Source organism: Petaurus breviceps, unplaced genomic scaffold (assembly GCF_028583685.1).
Source record: "Petaurus breviceps papuanus isolate PSGF00001 unplaced genomic scaffold, PetGlider_PUasm1.0 90740, whole genome shotgun sequence".
Taxonomy (NCBI): Eukaryota; Metazoa; Chordata; class Mammalia; order Diprotodontia; family Petauridae; genus Petaurus; species Petaurus breviceps.
The window spans coordinates 6,638,358-6,657,714 of record NW_027187330.1 but is presented as its reverse complement, the minus strand read 5'-3'; the positions used below and the strand labels follow the sequence as shown (position 1 = coordinate 6,657,714).

At 40.7% G+C, this 19,357-nt stretch overlaps 1 protein-coding gene across 1 annotated transcript in view; it reads left to right on the top strand.

Moving 5' to 3' along the window:
* Nucleotides 1-16,274, top strand: part of WDFY4 (WDFY family member 4) — a 268,014-nt gene extending 251,740 nt beyond the window's left edge. The window contains exons 42-45 of the mRNA XM_069067249.1: nucleotides 3,306-3,488; nucleotides 7,238-7,319; nucleotides 14,161-14,272; nucleotides 15,760-16,274. Coding sequence (XP_068923350.1) covers nucleotides 3,306-3,488; nucleotides 7,238-7,319; nucleotides 14,161-14,272; nucleotides 15,760-15,826 — 444 coding nt within the window. The 3' untranslated portion in view covers nucleotides 15,827-16,274. The remainder of the gene's footprint in view (nucleotides 1-3,305; nucleotides 3,489-7,237; nucleotides 7,320-14,160; nucleotides 14,273-15,759) is intronic.
* Nucleotides 16,275-19,357: the final 3,083 nt, after the last annotated feature.

Genomic DNA, 19,357 nt, shown 5'->3' with positions numbered 1-19,357 from the left:
ATACCCCACCTTTTTTGCATTCTGATCTCTAAGTAGAAAAGTACTTCTGAAATAAATGTATTGAGCTGTATCCTTACCAGTACCCATCCCTGTCTGAACATCTTTCACCTCTTACTGATTTTTAAAGGCCAAAACAAGAGTCCCAAAGCTGTCCTCTATATCCCCATCCCACTCTTTTGACCAGGTCTTGATGTGAAGGTGCAGTAGGCAGGGTCATGGATCCATATGAAAAGACTAAAAGTAAGTCGGCACACATTAAGTCAACAAGCATTTATTAAGTACTTACTGTTTGCTAGTCAGTGGGCCAAGTGCTAGGGATTCAGAGAAAGGAGAAAGGCAGTAACTGCTCTCAAGAAGCTTACAGTCTAAAGGGGGAACCAGCATGAAAACAACCTGATACAAGCAAGTTATAAACAGGACAAACTGGATATAATCAACAAGAAGGAAGGGCCTAGCATGGGGTGGGTGGAGGTTGGGAAAGGCTTCTTTGTAGCAGGTGGGATTTTAGCTGGGTCTTGGCAGAAGCCAGGGAAGATAAGAGGTGGAGATGAGGAAGGAGAGAATTCCAGGCAGACAGGGGGACAGACAGTGAAAATGCCTGGAGATGAAAGATGGAGTATCTTGTGCAAGGAAAACCAGGAAGTCAGTGTCACTGGATCACAGACTACATGGAAGTGAATAGATGAGGGCCAGGTCGTGAAGGCCTCTGGCATTTGGTCAGTTATTCTATGAAAGATTTATAGGATGGAATGTATTAAGTATCACCCAGGTATGAATGGATTGTAGTCTGTCTGCACAGGTGGAGGTAGAGACATCCTAATGAGAATACTTCTATGTTTCAAAGTAGAGTAACCTTAAAAGGATGTGGTCCTCAAACCTCTCCCCTACCAGCTTGTTACTGCTGCTTGAAATTCTAGAAACTCATGTTCTTTTGGATTCATTTTAAATTTAATTTAAATTTAAATTTAATTTAAAAATTAAATTTAATTAATTTAAGTTAAATTAAATGAAATTTTAATTTAAAATTAAATTTAAAAATTAGGAAGGAAGAGAAGAGGTAACACCTAGAATATAAGCTCCTTGAGGGAAGGGACTTCTTCATTTCAGTCTCCATATCCTGAATGCCTAGTGCTTGGCTTATCAGTGCTTAATAGATGCATGTTGATTGATTGAGAAACTGAAGAAAGGAGACAATTAGGGGATATATAGAATGTAAGTTCCTGCAGGAAAGGAGCTATTTCATTTCTATCTTTGCATCTTCAATGCCTAGTACGCTGTCTGAAACATAAGTGGGTGCTTAATAAATGCCTGTTCATTGATTGATAAACTGAATCAAGGGTCAGTAAGTAGTGCAGTGACTGTTGCATTTCTATCTGTGTATTCCCAGCCTCTAGCAAAGAGTTTGGCACATAGTGCTTGATAAATGTCTGTTGATTTATCGACTAATTGATCCACCATATCCAGCTATTATCTACCTGAAATATTTTAGTGTGGGTTAGTTGATCTGTATCTTTGCAACTCAGTAAGAGCAAGTTTTAATGAGGGAAGAGGTGAGATAGATCCAGAGCACATGGCCCTAAGCCTTCATGGAGGTTCGCCTTAACTGCCTAGTGCAGAAAGGCCTATTCTTGGAGGGGGAAAGCCTGGGATAGGAGCAACAGAGTGTGCTGAAGGAGGCTCACCACCCATACAGAGAAGGGCCCTGGAAGAGGAAATGGATGGAGACTGAAGCTAGCCTTTGACTGCGTTTTAGTTCTGTTCTAGCACCCATCTTGCTTTTCCTCCTATTTAGATATATGATGCCCATTCCTGCCCAGTCACACTAGATTGGGAAGGATCATTTCTGTGGGCAAAAGGAACATGCTGCCTCTTTGATCACTTTGTCCCATGCACCATCAGCTGACATTAACCAGGAATGGATGGCTACTCTGGTGCAATTGGCAATGCGCGTGGAAAGAGGCTGAGACCAGACGACATTTTTGTGTCTGGTCATTGAAGGTGGCAGTATGTGATAGGGCTGCGAGAGACATGGGGGCTCGGTGCCTCTCCAGGCCCCTACCCTGAGCCATCCAAGTCCTTTTTCAACACTGGCAACTGTGTTTTTTTAAAGAAGACTTTGCTGCTCTGGCAGGAAAACTCTCCCTCGTGATGTAGAGATCCCTGGTCCAAAAACAGGAATGAGGAGATGCTTTTTTTTTCTTAATTCAAACCAGATGTAGGCAGTTAATATAGTAAATGACAACAAAGTCCCATCCAGAGCACAGCAATGTGCTTTCTCCTTCTCCACATTTGCCAGTTCCTAGAATGCATCTAAGTGAAAAATTCTGATGTGAGTCCATGATGAAGAAGCTTGAACAAAGAGTTTAATCAAATGTCAGACAAAACTCAACAATGGTAACACATAAATACCCTGAACAGGTCATGAAACCACTGTTTGCCATCAGAAAGAAGGCACCTGGGCTGAAACCAGACAATCCTAATCTCTGCAGGGATAGTTGTTTTCATTCTTTTAGTGTGCGTATGTGATTGTTATTGCAACTATAGAGTTAGACAAAATATAAATGATGAACTTGAAGGTGTTTAAGGATCTTTGAGGGAGTGGAGAGAATATAGACTCAGTCTTCTATTTCAGTGGCAAAGGGAATTTCTGGTGTGGAAAATCCCTTTCCCAATGTAGATTGGTAAATAGCTTATCATCTTAAAGAGTTACCTGGGGCACTTGGATGTAACTTGTCTGTGGTCACTGATGTGTCAGAGACAGGACATGAATCCAGATCTTCCCAAAATCAAGGTCAGGGCTCTGTCCCCTATAACATTCTGCTTCTCAGGATCCTAAAATCATAGAATTAGCATCATAAAGGACTTTAGAAATCATGTCATTCAACCCTTCCATTTTATAGATGTGGAAATGGAGGTCCAGAGAAATGAACAAGGTTTATTACACAGGGAAATAAGTAGCAAGCTCAGAATTTAAGTCCAGCGATTCCAAATCCAGCTCTCTTTACCTTCTTCCATGTTTCCTGGTCCCCTGGGTCTGTGAAGGAAATTAACATAAGAAAATTCAGTGAAAAGCAGTAGTGACACCCAATCCACTCCAGCAACATTAAGGGCCAAACTTTCGATGACTGTCCCTTCCTTTCTTTTTGCCTCTGTGGATCTCTTTATCTGATGAACACTTCTAGTATCATCAACTCAATGAACATCAGGCTTTTAAAAAAAAAGTTAGGAAGACCTGAATTGAAATCCTACCTCAGACACTAATCATTGACTATTTTGAACAATTGGTTTTTGGTTTTATATTGCAGGGAGATATTGTCTCTTGTGCTGGAACCCACTTATATCTATGGAACATTAATGGCCAGCCTCTGGCAAGCATCAACACTTCCTGTGGGCCACAAGGAGATATCCAATGCTGCTACCTAACAGAAGGAATGGACTGGGATGCCAGCAACATCATCATCACTGGGAGCAGGGATGGCATTGTCCGAGTAAGTGTGTCACAGGAAGGACTAGAAACATTTTCATCTCTGGCCTGTTGGTAAATATTGGCTAGGTCAAACTTGTGCTATTGTATATTTAAAGTGCCTGTTTTCCCCTGTGCTAGCTTTCAAGAGGAACAAAGTACAAGATTTTGACTTATATACTGAAACACAAATATGATTAATTATACAAGGAATCACAGGTTCCTTGAATGAGACTAATGGGCAGGGGAAGCCACACTGAATGAGGATGCACCTGTGTACTCAGAAAAGCTTGCTTGCATCATTGGGCTATCTCAGTGCCTTTGTACATGTGGCCTGCCATAGTGGAATGCCTTTCTATCTTCACTGTTGCCTTTTTTGATTCCTGGCATCTTTCAAGATACAAGTCAGATGTTGCTCCTTTAGTAGGAGACCTTTCGTGATGTCCCCAGGCGTCCATATTCCCATCTTCTTGAAATCACTTTGTCGTTAGCTGCCATGGTAGATAGAGTTCTAGACTTGAAGAGAGGAAGACCTGAGTTCCAATTTGCCCTCTGAAAGCATCTGCCTCATTTTTTTCATCTATACAATGAAAGGAATAGCACCTATCTCCCACAGAGTTGTTGGGAGGATAAAGTGAAATAATATTTATAAATCACTTTGCAAAAGTTAAAGCACTCTGTGTCAGATATTATTATTAACTATAATTGTTACTTTGCATATACTTTGTTTTCACTTATTTTCTTACATGCTCTATCTTCCCAGGAGAATGTAAGCTCCCTGAGGACAGTGATTGCTTCTTTTCTGCATTCACTTTCATCATTGCTTAAGTGCATCATTGCATGGAATTAGTACTTAATAAATATTTGCCAAATTGAATTTAATTGACACAAGTGTAACCAACTGAGACCAAAAATGCTAGGCGAGGCTGATGCTAATTCCCTAGAGCTTAAGACTCTTGCCTTAGAGAGATTGCTATAAGCAGAGGCTAGTACAGTCACATGCACGCACACACGTGTGCACACACACTCACATACACATACACACACACACATAGACATTCAGTGTGTTGATGAGTGTTTAGATAATGATGAATCATGGAGAGTTGCTTCATACAACACAATAAATTTCTCTGTGTTGTCTTTTCTATCTCCTTGATTTGATGATTCAGTGAAATCTAACACATGAGTAGTCTTGGTAGCCCAAGGGAGGATTTAATGGAGGACAAAGGTCTACTTCACCTAATGCAAGTTAAGAGCACATTTGCCCAGCACTTTCTCTCTGTGTCACCAAAAAGATAATGAATATCGAAGAAGAAAATCCTATCATATTTGTGATCTCACTGAGATTTTGCCAAATGTTATTTCTGGAACTGAGCCACATTCTGAGGCTAAAATGAAGAACACTATGGGTTTTAACCAAACTCATTCTTTGACCCTTTTGACCTCTTTTCTTTGTGCTTCAAATTTTTTCACTTAAAAATATATGCCTGGGACCATATGACCTGAGATAAGTCACTTACCCTTTCAGGGATTCTTTTCCCCCCATACGTAAAATTCAGAGGACAGATTTTTATTAAATCATATAAAATAGTCTTTTTCCTCATTGAGCAATGTGAGCACCAAGAACCAATCAGTGGCTCCTGGGAAATTTATCAAACTTTCAAATAACAATAAACTCATCCTTAGCTGCATCCTCAGGTCATACCACCAGAAAATTGTCTTCATTGGCATTTTAATTTTCACAACTATTCCTCTAAGCTCTGTGGGCAATGCTGGAGCACAGGATGTTCAATGAGAAGGTCTGGGCTTGAATCTTTTATCTGCTACTACTTATCTACTATGTAACCTTGGAGGAGGTACCTTCCTCTCTGCATCTCCATTTCCACTCTTGTAAATTGAGGGGATTGGACTAGGTTAGATCATATCCCTTCCACCTCTAAGTCTTTAGTGACAGAATAGCACAAGATTTCTCCCTGATTCACAGAGATTTACTCTTGTTCAGTCATTTTCAATTCTTCATGATGCCATTTGGGTTTGTTGTTTGTTGTTAGTTTTCTGTTTGTTTGTTTTTGGCAAAGATACTGGAGTGGTTTGCCATTTCCCTCTCCAACTCATTTTACAGATGAGGGAACTGAGACAAACAAAGTTAAATGACTTGCCCAAGGTTACACATCTAGTAAGTGTCTGAGGCTGAATCTGAACCCAGTTCTTCCTAATTCCAGGTTCAGCATTCAATCCACTGGCCACCTAGCTTCCCCCAAGATACAGAGATAGCACGAAGCAATGGAAAGAGTTCTGGTTTTGGAGTCAGAAGACTTGAATTTAAATCCAGGCTCTGCTGCTTCCTACTTGTATGCTCTATGAACCTCAATCTCCTCATCTATAAAGTGGGAAGAGGAAGGTAGAATATGGGCTGAATGATCTACCTATAAGATCCTTTTTAACTAATAAATTTATGATACTAAAAAACTTTATCAAAATTGAAAGACAAAATTATATCTTTATGAAGGGAGAGCATATTTGTGTTGGAATCATAAGGTATCAACTCTTCCTACAAACACACACACACACACACACACACACACTTTCTAGGTGTCGGTTGCATTTTTCTTCCGTGGAGGCAGAAACAGAATTAATAAATTCAGTGACAAACATCCATTAATGTCATAGATTCAAAGCAAAATCACAGAGTCATAGAATTTGGGTGTTGGAAGTGTCATCAGCACCCATTTAGTCCAGAAATGTCAAATGTGGTGGGGGGAGGAGGGGATGGCAGCAAAGGTGGGAAAACTCCTGGTGAAGCAGATTAAAATGCTGCTGGTAAATGTTGAGCAAAATAAAGAAAAAATACAACAGAACGTAGAGAATGTTTGGTTCTGGTTTTCTGAGTCAATATGGAGTCTGCAGGGATCTATTTTTTAATTGAGTTTGACCCTGCTGCTCCAGTTCAATTCACAGAGGAAAGGAATCTCTCCTATAGGATACCCAGCAAATGGCTGTCCAGTCTCTGCTTAAAGAGACCTCCAAGATGGGGGGAGACATCTCCTCTTGAGGCATTCCATTGGACAGCTCTTATTGGGAAGAAATTTTTCCTGACATCAAACCTCAATTGACAAGTTTTTAACATCTTCCCATTTCTCTTCCTGGGTTTGCCATCTGGTTTTTGCCATCTGCCGAGCTGAATGCTAGCCCCTCCTTCACATGACAGCCCTTCAGCAATAGTTACTGTGCCTCTCCCTACCCCCTTCCCCATTTACTCCAAGTCAAACATGACTAATTCCTTCACCCATGTCAGGTGAACATAAGGCTTTTCACCATCCTGGTTACCCTCCTGTGGACTCTCTCTGGCTTATCAATGCCCTTCTTTAACCATGGCACCCAGCATTTATAAAGCACTTGAAGGTTTGCAGAGTAATCTCATTTGATGCTCATAATAAGCCTGAGGAATAAGTTCTATAATTAAATTCATTTTACAAATGAAGAAACTGAGACAAATAAAGGTTAAGTGACTTGTCCAGAGTTATACAGCTATCTGAGGCTGGATTTGAACTCATGTCTTCCTGATTCCAAGCCTAGTCCTCTGTCCACTGTATGACACTCATTGAATTGTCTGTTCAAATAGGACTGCACCCCCAGGATTCCAGGCTCCAAACATGAGAGGGGTGAGTGAGTAAGGCTTCCCTCATTATCCCCTCCAGCTACATTGTAGTTGCAGTCTAGGCCTCTAAGCATGCATTGCCCCCTCACCACTCCTTCTCTCTCTCTCCTGCACAGATATGGAAAACTGAGCATGTGAAGACATCTGGTCACGGGGCAGGGCCCGAGTCACAGACAATGGGATCTCCAGGCCAGAAAGGTATTTGAAGTGCTAGGGCCAAAGAGCATATTCTCACATTTCCTGCTCAAATGAAAGGTCACTGCTGCCTTTGTGCTGATGCAAATGAAAGAACAGTGCCAAATGTGAATGTGGACACCAGGTGAGGAGCGATGGGAGCCAGCCCCTTTCCCCTCTGGGACAGGCACTCACCCAGCAGATCTCAGCCCTCTTCCCTAGCAACATGGAGGGCAAAGCACAGAGTGAATCGGGGGAGAACAGACAAGAGACCCTTTAGCATCACCATAAATTCTTAGAAGTGAAGAAAAAGATTTTCTTAATAGGAATTGCTTCATGCACATGAGTGTCAGAGTCTTAAAAAAATGTATTTTATTAGCAAGAGATTAAATCAAGCTGCTGGAATAACTCACTGTAGGTCCCCTGTTCCCAGCAGGACACAAGATCCAGAGCTCTGGAAATGCCATTTTGGCTCATCCACTCACTGTCAGTAGGAAGGGCACCACTGCCTCTGGCTTGACATCCAGAGTCTGTCTGGGTGTACTCTGTCTCTCAGTAACCCAAACTCACCTACACAATGTTCTGTTTCCAAAACACAAGCACTCCCCTAGGGCTAAAGCTGTTATTGAGTCCAGTATGCATGCTCTCCTGGGGCCAGGAGCTCTGGCCTCTCTCAGGAGAGGGGTTCCATCCAGCTGGCTGCTGTCCTGTGCAGCTGGGCTGCACGCATTCAGCAGGGAACCAGGCTTCAGAATTCCTAGTTCCCTTAAAGGGCCATCTCTTCCTACACAGAAGGATCATTTCAAGTCCTTTCTATGGAGAGAACATATTTCAAAGCCTTATCCTTTCCCAGCCTGGCACAATTTGCCAGCTGTTATAACACACAATTCCCTCTAGGAAAGCCACCTGTGGCTTGCTAAACTGGGATATTGTGTGAGACAATGAGTTCAAAGCAACCCCCCAACCCAGCCCCAGTGCTTTTCTGTTCATTAGCACAGATTCATAAAATCATTTATTTTAATGCCAACTGCTAAAGACAATGCCTTCATTGAAGTAAGGTACCCGACCCTATATAGCATACATTGAATTATGTAACTGTGCATTTATATCAAGAGGAAAAGGGATGTTTTGTGTAGGTGAAATTCCCAGATTACTGAATCACACCCATTTGAATGCTCAGACTTTTAAGGTTTTATACAGTTCCCACAAATTCTTTTTAAGCTGTACTGCACATATTCCTTCTTCATTAGAGAAAGCCTAACAGGCCTAGTCTAACCTTTTTTCTTGATTACTTGGAGTCATTGTGTAAGTCATAAACTGACTGCTTTAGAGGAGCAAAAAGGTTTGGTCTTGACCTCAGATCTTCCTAACAATGAGCAAATCCTTTCTACCAATGTGTATCAGCAACTATGCTACAACTTAGGATCTCAGAGCAGGGAATCTCAGCCATTTTTGTGGGTCCTAGACCCTTGGCAGTCAGTCTGGGGAAGCCTGTGGACCCCCTCTAAAAATCACGTTTTTAAGAAGATAAAATTAAACATATAGGATTACGAAGTAAACCAATTATGTTGAACTGCAGTTATCAACATATAGATAGATATAGTTATAGCTATAGATGAACGTATAGGTATAAATGTAGATGTAAATAGAAATAGAGATAGATAGATACATACATACATTTTAAGTTCACAAACTCCAGGTTAGCAATCCTTGATTAAAAAGTTGTTTTGGGCACTAAATAATTAAGTGATTTTCTCAAAGCCAGATGGTCAGTCTGTGTCAGAGATGAAACTTGAACCCAGGTATTCTGAACCCCAAAGCCAGCTCTCTATGCACCATACATATCATTCCTTTTTCTTTTTTTATTTTATTTTTTTAACATTTAATTAATTAATTTACTTTTAGTTTACAACATTCAGTTCCACAATCCCTTGAGTTTCAAATTCTCTCCCCCTCTTTCTTCTCCCCTCTCCCCACCCATGGCGGTATGTAATCTGATATAGGTTCTACAAATACCTTCACATTAAACATTAGTCAAGTTGTAAAGAAGGATTATAACTAATGTAATGAACAATGAGAAAGAAGGAACAAAACAAAAAAGAGAGAAAGCAAGTAGTTTCCTTCAAAGTACATCTCATTTCTCAATCAGCTGTTTAATTGTCTGGTAACACAGGGAAGCTTTCAAATGCTACTGTGGCCTGTAAGGCTATTTGACCCGGTTCCAGGTATCTGCATACTTTCTATTTATTTATTTGTTTGCTGGCTCTTCTAATATCTTTTCTCTCCATATCAGCTGTTTCTTCCCATATGTCAGTTGTCTCTTCTCTCTAGGTCACCTACATCTTCTCTCTCTGTCAAATGTCTCTTTTCAGGATATCAGCTTCCTGCAGGATCTCTTCTCCCTGCTAATTACTTTTAATCTGCTTTGATCTCATCGCCAAAGAAAACAAAATAGCCAAGCTAGTTAAATAAGTTATCTTAATTTTACCCATAATTTTAAATGTGTGGCCTAAGTATGACTCTATGCCTCTCCTGTGGGTTTTGTGACAAAACGGACCTCTGACAATTACCAGCTGTATGACTCTGAGTAAGTCAGCTTTCATCTCTCAATGCCCCAAGACAGAGGTGTCAAACACCAGGTCCATAATACACCTGAGTGTGGCCAGAGATGGATAAAATGTAGTTCCTATCTGATTTTAATGAGTTGATGCACTAATAAAAAAATAAATATATAAACAGGTGGCACTTTCTGAGTTAATATGCAGCCCACAGAGATCCTGATGAACTGTTTAGTGGCCCCGTTTCTGTTTGGGTTTGAGGCCATTCCACAAGAACATCAGTTGCAGCAGAGGTGATGGTCCACATTGGTGAAGGCAGCTCCTCCCTAGGAGTTCCCTTAAATGGCTGCGATTAATTAAATCACAGGTTCAGTTCCTTTTCCTCATATGTTTATAGAATTTTTATCTCATTCCCTTTTCCAGTTCTTCCTCCGCACACCTGCCAAAATAGCTTTCATGATGCACAAGTCTGACTCATTCAAAAATTGTCAACAGCTCCCTGTTGTTTAAAACAACAACAGAACAAAATGATAAAACTGTATCCTGTTTAGTCAGGCATTTAAGAGCCCTCCAAAATCTTCTGTTTCCTTATTTTATATGATCGCATTTCAGGAAACATAGACTACAGACCCTCTAGACAGAAAGAGGAAAAAGACTTGGAAAATAATACAAGTTTTATTCCAAGGCATCATATGGCTAAGATAGGAGATCAGCTATCCAGGCATCTTCCAGAACTCTCTGTCAAAAGGAAAGCAACTGATCATTGATTAACTTAATGACAAGTGCAGCCCACAAAAAGTGCATCCCACAATCAGGGGAACTGCTATTCTATACCTGATTCTCAAATTGGTCACTAGAGAATAAAGGAGGGGAACATGATAGAGATTAGCATTTGGGATAGAGAAAAAGAACGTCAAATATAGACTGATATGTTTCCTAGGTTTGGGATATCAATTTACCTGAAAAGGGTCTGCAAATTTTAGTGAGAGTCAATCGTGCCATATAGCAGCTGAAAAAGCTATTGCTATCATTTACTCTTATGTGATCCCTGGCTATATGAAAAAGGCACAATATCTAGACACCCCTGAATTCCAGGGCAATGGAGAGGGCAGCCCCACTACATTTTGCCCTTGTCAGAACACATTTACAATAATGTGTTCAGTGCCACATTTTGGAAAGTTCATTGATAAGCTGGAAAGTATACAGAGGAGGGCAACCAGGATAGTGGAAGGCCTTGAGATCATGCTGGAGCTGGGATATGATGGAGCAAAGGAGCTGGGGTTGTTTAGCCTGAAGTATAGATGACTTAAAAGGGACCTGATGGTGGTCTTCACACCATGAACCATTGTCACATGGGTGAGGAATTAGATGCAGGTTCTTTTTGTTGAAGTTGTAAGACAAAGTTGAAAATAAGCAAATTTAGCCTTGAATTAAGAAGCTCCCTAACAATTAACACAACAGAGTGGAAGGGCTGCCTCGGGAAGCAGGGGACTCTGCTTTGTCAGAGGCCTTCAAGCAAAGCCTGGAGGACCACTTGTTGGGGCTGTAATAGAGAGGATTCTTGTTCAAGTAGGGGTTGGATCCCTTCTGATTCTGAGGGTCTGCCTATCATTGATCGGGCTAAATGGTGCTTCTCTGATATCATCCTGGGTACTGTTCCACTTCTGTGCATTCATGAGGCCCATCCCCATGCCAAGAGCCTGCAACATATAGAACATAGAAAACCAGGGTATTGCCAATCTACTGCCATCATTATTTATCTATCTACCTGGTCACTGTGTCACAGGGTGTGCAGTTCTGTAGAAATAACTTTTGTTTATCAGCCCATTACATACCCAATAGTCCTAAGACATATTGCTTTTTAGATTTTTAAAAATTATTTTATTTTTATTTTCTTATTCTACTTCATTTTCTGACTATATAAGGTTATAAGTTCATAAGAGTTAAAGATGGCAGGGGGGCTTTGGGATTATCTAGTTTAACAATTTCATTTTCATAGGTGAGGAAACCCAAAAGTTAAGTGTCAACCAAATTAATCCTTTTTGTTTTTTATTTTTTTTTTGCTTTTTGGAGGGAGGGGGGAGCAGGACAATTGGGGTTAAGTAACTTGCCCAAGGTCACAAGGCTAGTAAGTGTTAAGTGTCTGAGACCGGATTTGAACTCAGGTCCTCCTGACTCCAGGACTGGTGCTCTATTCACTGTGCCATCTAGCTGTCCCCAAATTAATCTTTTAAGGAAAAAAAAGTACCTTGTTTATCTTTTTATGTCTTCCACCTCATGATAGTAAAGTTTTCTAAATGATGGGATGTGGTTGTTGTGTTGTAGAGAGAAGTGCAAGCTTGTGGCACCTTCTCAGGGCTGAAAGTTGGGCTATTTAAGTTAAAATAGGCTATTTTTCTGTGTGCCCTTTCTGGTTCTTATCAGTTTCCTCACTTGTCAAATGGGGACAATAACCCTATACTTCTTATCTTACAGAGTTGCTGTGAAGATAAAATTATATCTGCATGGAAATATAAAAAGAGCATATAAGTCAATATGAATTAACTAATTAATTAATCAACCATTTGATGAAAAAATCATATCACTATCTTCTTAAACTTTCATAGGTTACTATAGCCTGACCCCTTAGGCTGCCATTAAGCTGGTTTCACACCAGCAGGGGGCCTCAGGTACGCACTTTTCTTCCCAGATTGTAGACTGAGGTCACAGATGCTCAGAGGTCACTCCTATTAAAATGATGAGTGGCTGGGAGAATTATGATGCAATGCAAGGGGGACACTCACAGGCTAATAACATTCAACCTAATCAACAGTTTAGAAATAACAAAACCAGAGTGGAATGCCCCAGCCGAGCTAGTCAGGGGTCTTTAAGGTGTGATCTTAATGAAAGACCTTGCTCCTCCCTCCCACCCACCCCACTAAAGTGCTGTTCATAGAACAATAGTGATGCTGATGAAATAATAATAGTTTCTAGTATTTATATAGCAAAGTGCTTTACATATATTATTTCATTTGATCACAATGTTTATATTAGTTCAAACTGAAAATACAGTATATAAACAATTATACATGTAGCCATTCTACATATGTATCTTTTATTTTGTGGTTATTTATATACATTCTATAGGTTTCACCAAAGTTATGCTACAAGTATTCAAATTACCATCCTTTAATCGTGCATCACACCGTATCCAGGTACAAAATAAGAATTCAATTACCATATAATATCCCATTCATGTATAATTCAAGGCAAGGACCAATGACATTGAACACTGTTTCAGATTCCTCCCCTCCTTTCTCTCCTTCCCCCTTATAGTAACATTATATTTGCAGTAGATCATCAGTAGGATGGGAGATGGAACTGGACTTGTGTTTTCATTAGTATTGGGAACTCCCAGGTAAGAAAATTCACTCCACCAATGCATGTCAGCACCTTTACTTTCTCTTAAATTTATTGTCTTAGAGAGTTGCCTAGCACTGAGACATTGACTATCCAGGGTCACAGAGCCAGTATGTGCCAGATTCAGTTCTAAGACCCAGATCTTCCCGGATTTGAAGCCAGATGTAATTTACACATTCTCACAAATGCATAACTCTCAATAATCTCTTTATCTGTCATCCATTGAAATGCATTTCATAAAACTGAATTCCCATTCACAGGCTTCCTTGCACAGGTGTGTTCACATCTCCAACAGTACAGCTATGATCTAATCCAAGCAAAGACTGAAATGACCAAGATGGTTTCTGTATGATTTTATCCAGCTGATTGTACCCACATCTCACTCTTCACATTTAAGAAAATAAAATTAATCCCCAAATGTAGTCATTAAAAAGATTGAAGTAACAATTATTGAGTTACATTTTTAAAAAATGTTTTCTGCATTTAATTATTGGTTCTGTTATGAGAGGATTTAGATAAGTTGATAATGCTGGCTTTATGTAATTTATTTTTACTAGGCAATTATGGGCTGCATTATATCCTGGCAGCAAGGTATTGTGGGGCATCTTATTAAGCATAGAGCCAGTAAACACTGATGAACAATTTTGCTGAACTAGGCATGCAATTTAGAAAGCAATAATACACAAATCCAATTTAGGACACAATTGATACAGCAGCACGTCAGCACATGTAACTATCATAGCCCACAAATTAAATTGGGATAGCCCTTTTTGCAACAGCACAGGCCAAGATTAAATATACTTCCCCCCCTCAATTTAACAACTTGCTGACCACAAACATAAATATGGATGTGTGTGCATGGGGATACACAGTTGTTTCTAAATGTGTGTTTTTAAACCACCCAACAGGTAACAAGTGGGAAAAGAATCTGGCTTTGTGTCGAGAGCTGGACATCAACGTCACTTTGACAGGGAAATCAAGTAAAAATAATCCAGCCATCACTGCGTTGGCTGTGTCCAGGTAACTCGGGGCTCATTACTTTGTGCCTCCAGCAGAGGGAGTCTTTGCTAGTTCTGGGATGGCACTTAACTTGTATCTTCTGATGACTGTCATCCATAGCAAGCATAGGCAGAGCCCACTCCTACCACAACATTCCCCCACAAAGGATCACAGACTTTAAGCTAGAAGAAGCCTCTGAGGTTGGCTAGTCCAGCCCTCTCAGTTTTACAGATGAGAAAATTGAGTCACATGGTTAACTGCATGAGTATAGCAAACATTAGAAGTGGGTAGGATTTGAACCCAGGTCCTCTGAGTATTACACCACTTCCTATGGTCTTGGTCATCTCCTATTTCTGCTTAAGCACTGTTGGGTTTGTTGATTGAGTTGGGTTTTTTTTATTCATATGCATATATATTTTATATACATAATATTTACATACATATATTCACACATACATATATGTTTTATTGATGCTTTTTTATTTCACTTTCAATTCCCAATGACTAAATACACACACTTATTTTTTAAAAAGCCAAATAAACTAATACAGTTGCTTGCTCTTTGTGCTTCGTTCTCGAAGAGGATCATCACATCAGGGAGGTACCACTATGACATGCAAGGGAATTGGATTCAAGTGAAGCAGGGCTGTGTAAGGTCAACAACCTCACTTTCTCCTCTGTAGCCATCATCTGAGCCCAGTGTTAATCATGTTGGACAATGTATGCTTCATTCTGCATCTATAGTCCACCTCCTCTCTGTCAAGAGAAAGGAACTGTGTTTTGCCTTCAGTCCTTTACAATCAGTATTATATTTTTCATTGATCAGAATTCAGAGGCATTAGCTTCAGATTTGACAGAGGGTGAGATGAGAGGTTCCCATCCTTCCTTTGAGGGGGACCTTTTATTTTTTTTGCTACTGAGTGGGTAAAGACCATTTTGCAATGAACATCTTCAATTTTTTTGTCATAATTCTTCTCATAGATTTAGGAAATAGGAAGGTGGAGGAGAGGAAAGAATAAGAGATTGGAAAAGAAAAAGAGGAGGGGGGACATTATTCTGTGAGTCTGTGGCCCTGTCTCTCAATATTCCTCTACCCAGTCCTACTCCAAAGAAAATCTATGACTGGTAATAATATTTATGAGGCAATCAGTGGGTGGAAGTCATTATTCCATGTGACCCAGTTTTCTTTGCCACCATTCCCTAAAATTGCCCTCTCTGGAAGGAGACATGAATCTAGTCGACCATTTCTACCACTGAAATTTTTAAATGCTCCAGCAGAGGCATGAGACTCTTGTCTTAAAACATTCTTTATTATATACCTGTTTACCATATACCTAATTTACCTGGTAGGTATTGTGGAATGGATGAGTATCATTAGTCTCTGGGACCTATAGGTTTGTGTTAGGATTTGGTAGTTGACTGTTCTTTTTGTGGGCTTATAACCAGCAAAGAAAGTTCCTCAGAGAACCACCTACAACTCTATAGTAATCTTTTCTTTTCTTCTCAAGAAATCAGTCTAAACTCCTTGTTGGTGATGAGCGAGGGAGAATATTCTGCTGGTCCAGAGATGGGTAGGAAAGCATGGTGAGCCTGTGGAACTACTGGATGAAAAAATTGAAAGTGATGCAGCCCAGAATTTCAACATGCATTGTTTCAAGGGACTAAAACAAAACAAGTGGGAGCCCAAGTTGTGTGTAATATAGGAGTTCCATGAGTAAGGTGATCATATCAGCTGTCTTTAATGCTTGAAGAAAACCACACCATGAATGTGAAAACAACATGAAATCTATTGTCTTTCACCATATAATGCCAAACTATTTATAATATTCTTATTCCAATGATGTATATCCTTTGTGGAGGTGAAAATGGAAGGTTAATGTGTGAATGTGAAACCATTTTTGTGTGTTATGGAATAAAACCTGTGGTTTACTGGAAGCGAGAATATACAACTGGATTGCACATGTTATGTGACCTCTGTAAAAGGGTTTTTAATAGTGAATAAAATTATATTGCTTTCTGAAAACTAAGGGGAAAATATGGAATTGTTTTTATTTTATTATTTCCCCCAAAATGTAGCAGTTGCATTAAGGTGGATCTCAGTTGGTTTGCAGTATCCTATGATTTCTAATCTAAGTGGACCTGCTGCAAGTTTAATAATGGCAAGAAACTTCTGAGGAACAACTATCTTTCCTTGGGTTATCTTTTCCAACACAGTCTCATCTCTGTCCCCAGGCTTTCCTTCTGGCACAGAAACCTGGGGCAAGTTCAGCTAAGTCTATGAATCTCATGAATGAAAAAAATGAAGGAGTAAAAAAGCATGTGTTAAGTGCTTACTATGTGCAAAGCACTGGGGATAAACAGGAAAGCCAGACAATCCCTGCTCTCAACGAGCTCACATTTGAATGCGGGAGACAAACACATAAGGGATTTTTCAACTGCTAAGCAGATGGAAAGGTCCCAGGGTCTTTAGGGTATTGTGGCAAAACATATTCTTTAACGTCCTTTCTCTGGATAAAATCAGATTTTGATAATGAACCATTTGGCAACTCCAAGAACTTGGTTATAAGAACTTTCTTTTCAGGGTTTTCAGCAGATGTGACTATAGCACCTGCAGGAGCAGTTGTCAGGCGTGACTTCCCAGGGTGAGGGCTGTAAACACTAGGCTCTTGGTGTCAAGGTCCTCGGTTGCCTCTATTAGGGTCTTAGGAGAAATAATAGTCAAGGTGGAACGTGACCTACTGGCACATGCTATCTCCCATCTTTCCCTCAGGGTGCCTTGCTGCATCATGTAAGCTGCTGTCCTACCCTATGAAAGGCAATTGATTGACAGTGGGTGAGGAGAGGTGGCCCCATCTCTACAATGATTTCTGCACTTAACGATGGCTTCAGGGCCTGAAATGGAAGCAAGTGTGGCGGCCTAGGGAAACTGCTATTCCCAGTGCTCTTGTATTGTCTCCATTAGCATCTGAGGAAAATGATGGTCAAAGTGTTGATGTTAATGATTTGACTTGCCTGATACATGGTATCTCCTGTCCCTCTCCAACGGTGTCTCCCTGCTTCAGCAAGCCTGGCTTATAAGCTATGCAAGACAGAATCTGATTTTACAGGTTTCATTATTGCTTCCTCAGTGTTGATATACACTGTGTGCAGGGTACCAGCAACCAAGTCATAAGCTTTGTATTTTTACCCTTTCTCTCTGTGTCTCTGTCTCTCTCTCTCCCCCTTCCCCCATCTGCTCTGTCTCTTCTATGTCTATGCACAGTCACTGCAATTTCTACCTCTCTCCCTAGCATTTCCTTAGACAGGAAGGCAGTAGGAGAGGGTAGAGGAGAGGATTGGGGGAAACAAAAGAAAAGGTGATAAAGAGGTGGGTTTTGAGCTGAGTCTTGAAGAAAGCCAAGGATTCTAAGTCTGAGGTTGGGAGGGCAAGTGCTCCAGGCTTGGGGAACATCTGGTGAGACAGAATGTCATGGATGAGGAGCAGCAATCAGGTCAATGGGACTGAATGTGTAGAGGGGCTACATCCCAAGGCAAATGGAAAGGTAGAATTTTTTGAAAAGCTTTAAATGCCAAACAAAGGACTTTACATTTGATCCTAGAGGCAATAGGGGACCAATGGAGCTTACTGAATAGTGAAGGTGACAGGAGCTGTTCTATACTTCATAAAACTACTTTGGCAACTGTACCATACATAGATGTATTAGAAAGAGAAGAGATCCCAGTCAGGGAGAACAAGGATACTGAAAGAGGCAAGAGGTGATAAGAGCCAGAAGTAGGCGGTGGTTGTGTGAGTGGAAAGAGGGGGATGTGTGAGTGAGGATGCAAAGAAATGGCAAGATTTGGCAACTAGGTGTGGGTGTGTCCCTAGGGAATACCACACCCACTTCCTTGGGAAGCAATGAACTTCTTACTCTGCCAAAAAAAAATGGTAACTCCTTGGATATGTGGGATGAGCTAAGAGAAAGGGATGACATTGAGGTTGTGAACCCAGGTGATGGGAAGGATACTGGCACCCTTAGCACTAAGGGGAAGTTCGGGAGAAGGTATACAAGAAGGACATAATGAGTCAGTTTGGGTCACCTTCCCCATGGAGGTCATAACTATGTGAGATGAAAGAGTTCAGAGTCTGAGTCTGAGATCAGAAAAGGTCTTTATTCTTTCTCATGTGTAAGGGCTCTCTGCCCCTGTCGATGAAATGCTGTCTGCCAGGGAGAGAGCAACAGGTAGAAGCAAGCCCATGGTTATATACCTTCTAATGCAGAAACCCAACTCTCCAACTGCCCTTCACTCTCATTGGTGGGAAGGCCGGCCCACAACCTAAGCACTTTCTTGGAGAGGAAGGACTCGGAAACAGGTGGGTGTCCAATGCAAGGCCAGGAAGGCAGTTTTGTCCTTATTTGGCATATCTTGTGCTGAGGATTTGGCATATCTGGCACTGGGGAGGGTCTCCATTGCTCTAAGTCCCAGATTCCTGTAAGGTCAGGTAACTTCTAAACTTAGGCCTGGTAGATGCAGAAGCCACTCTAGATTTGATTTTTCAGAATAGGGAAACTTCATTGTAAATTTTCCCTCACATAACTAAACCCAGGGGAGCTGACAATAAGAACAAGTTAAGGTTTGCAAAATATTTTACATGTGTTATTTCATTTTAATTTTCATGACAAACCTGTGAAGTAGGTGCTATTATTATCTCCATTTTATAGATGGAGGAACTGAGGCTGAGAGAGGTTTAGGGCCTTGTCCAGGGATATAGAGCTAACAAGGGTCTGAAGCAGGATTCCAATTCAGGGCTTCCTGAGTACAAATCTAGCACTCTATGCACTGTACCATCTAGCTGTCTGAGGTCACCAAGTGAAAATGTACTTAGAAAAAAAAAAAACAGAAAAGTCCTCAGGACAGAGCCTGGATGAGAGTGGAGGGAGAACACACATTTAGTGGGCAAGTGACAAGGACTAGTCAGACAGGAGAACCAAGAAAGAGCAGAAGATATTTGCAGATCAGGTTCATTTTCTGAGTCTAATGAAAGCTGCTGAGTTATACACACATACATACATACATACACACACACACACACACACACACACACACACACACACACACACACAC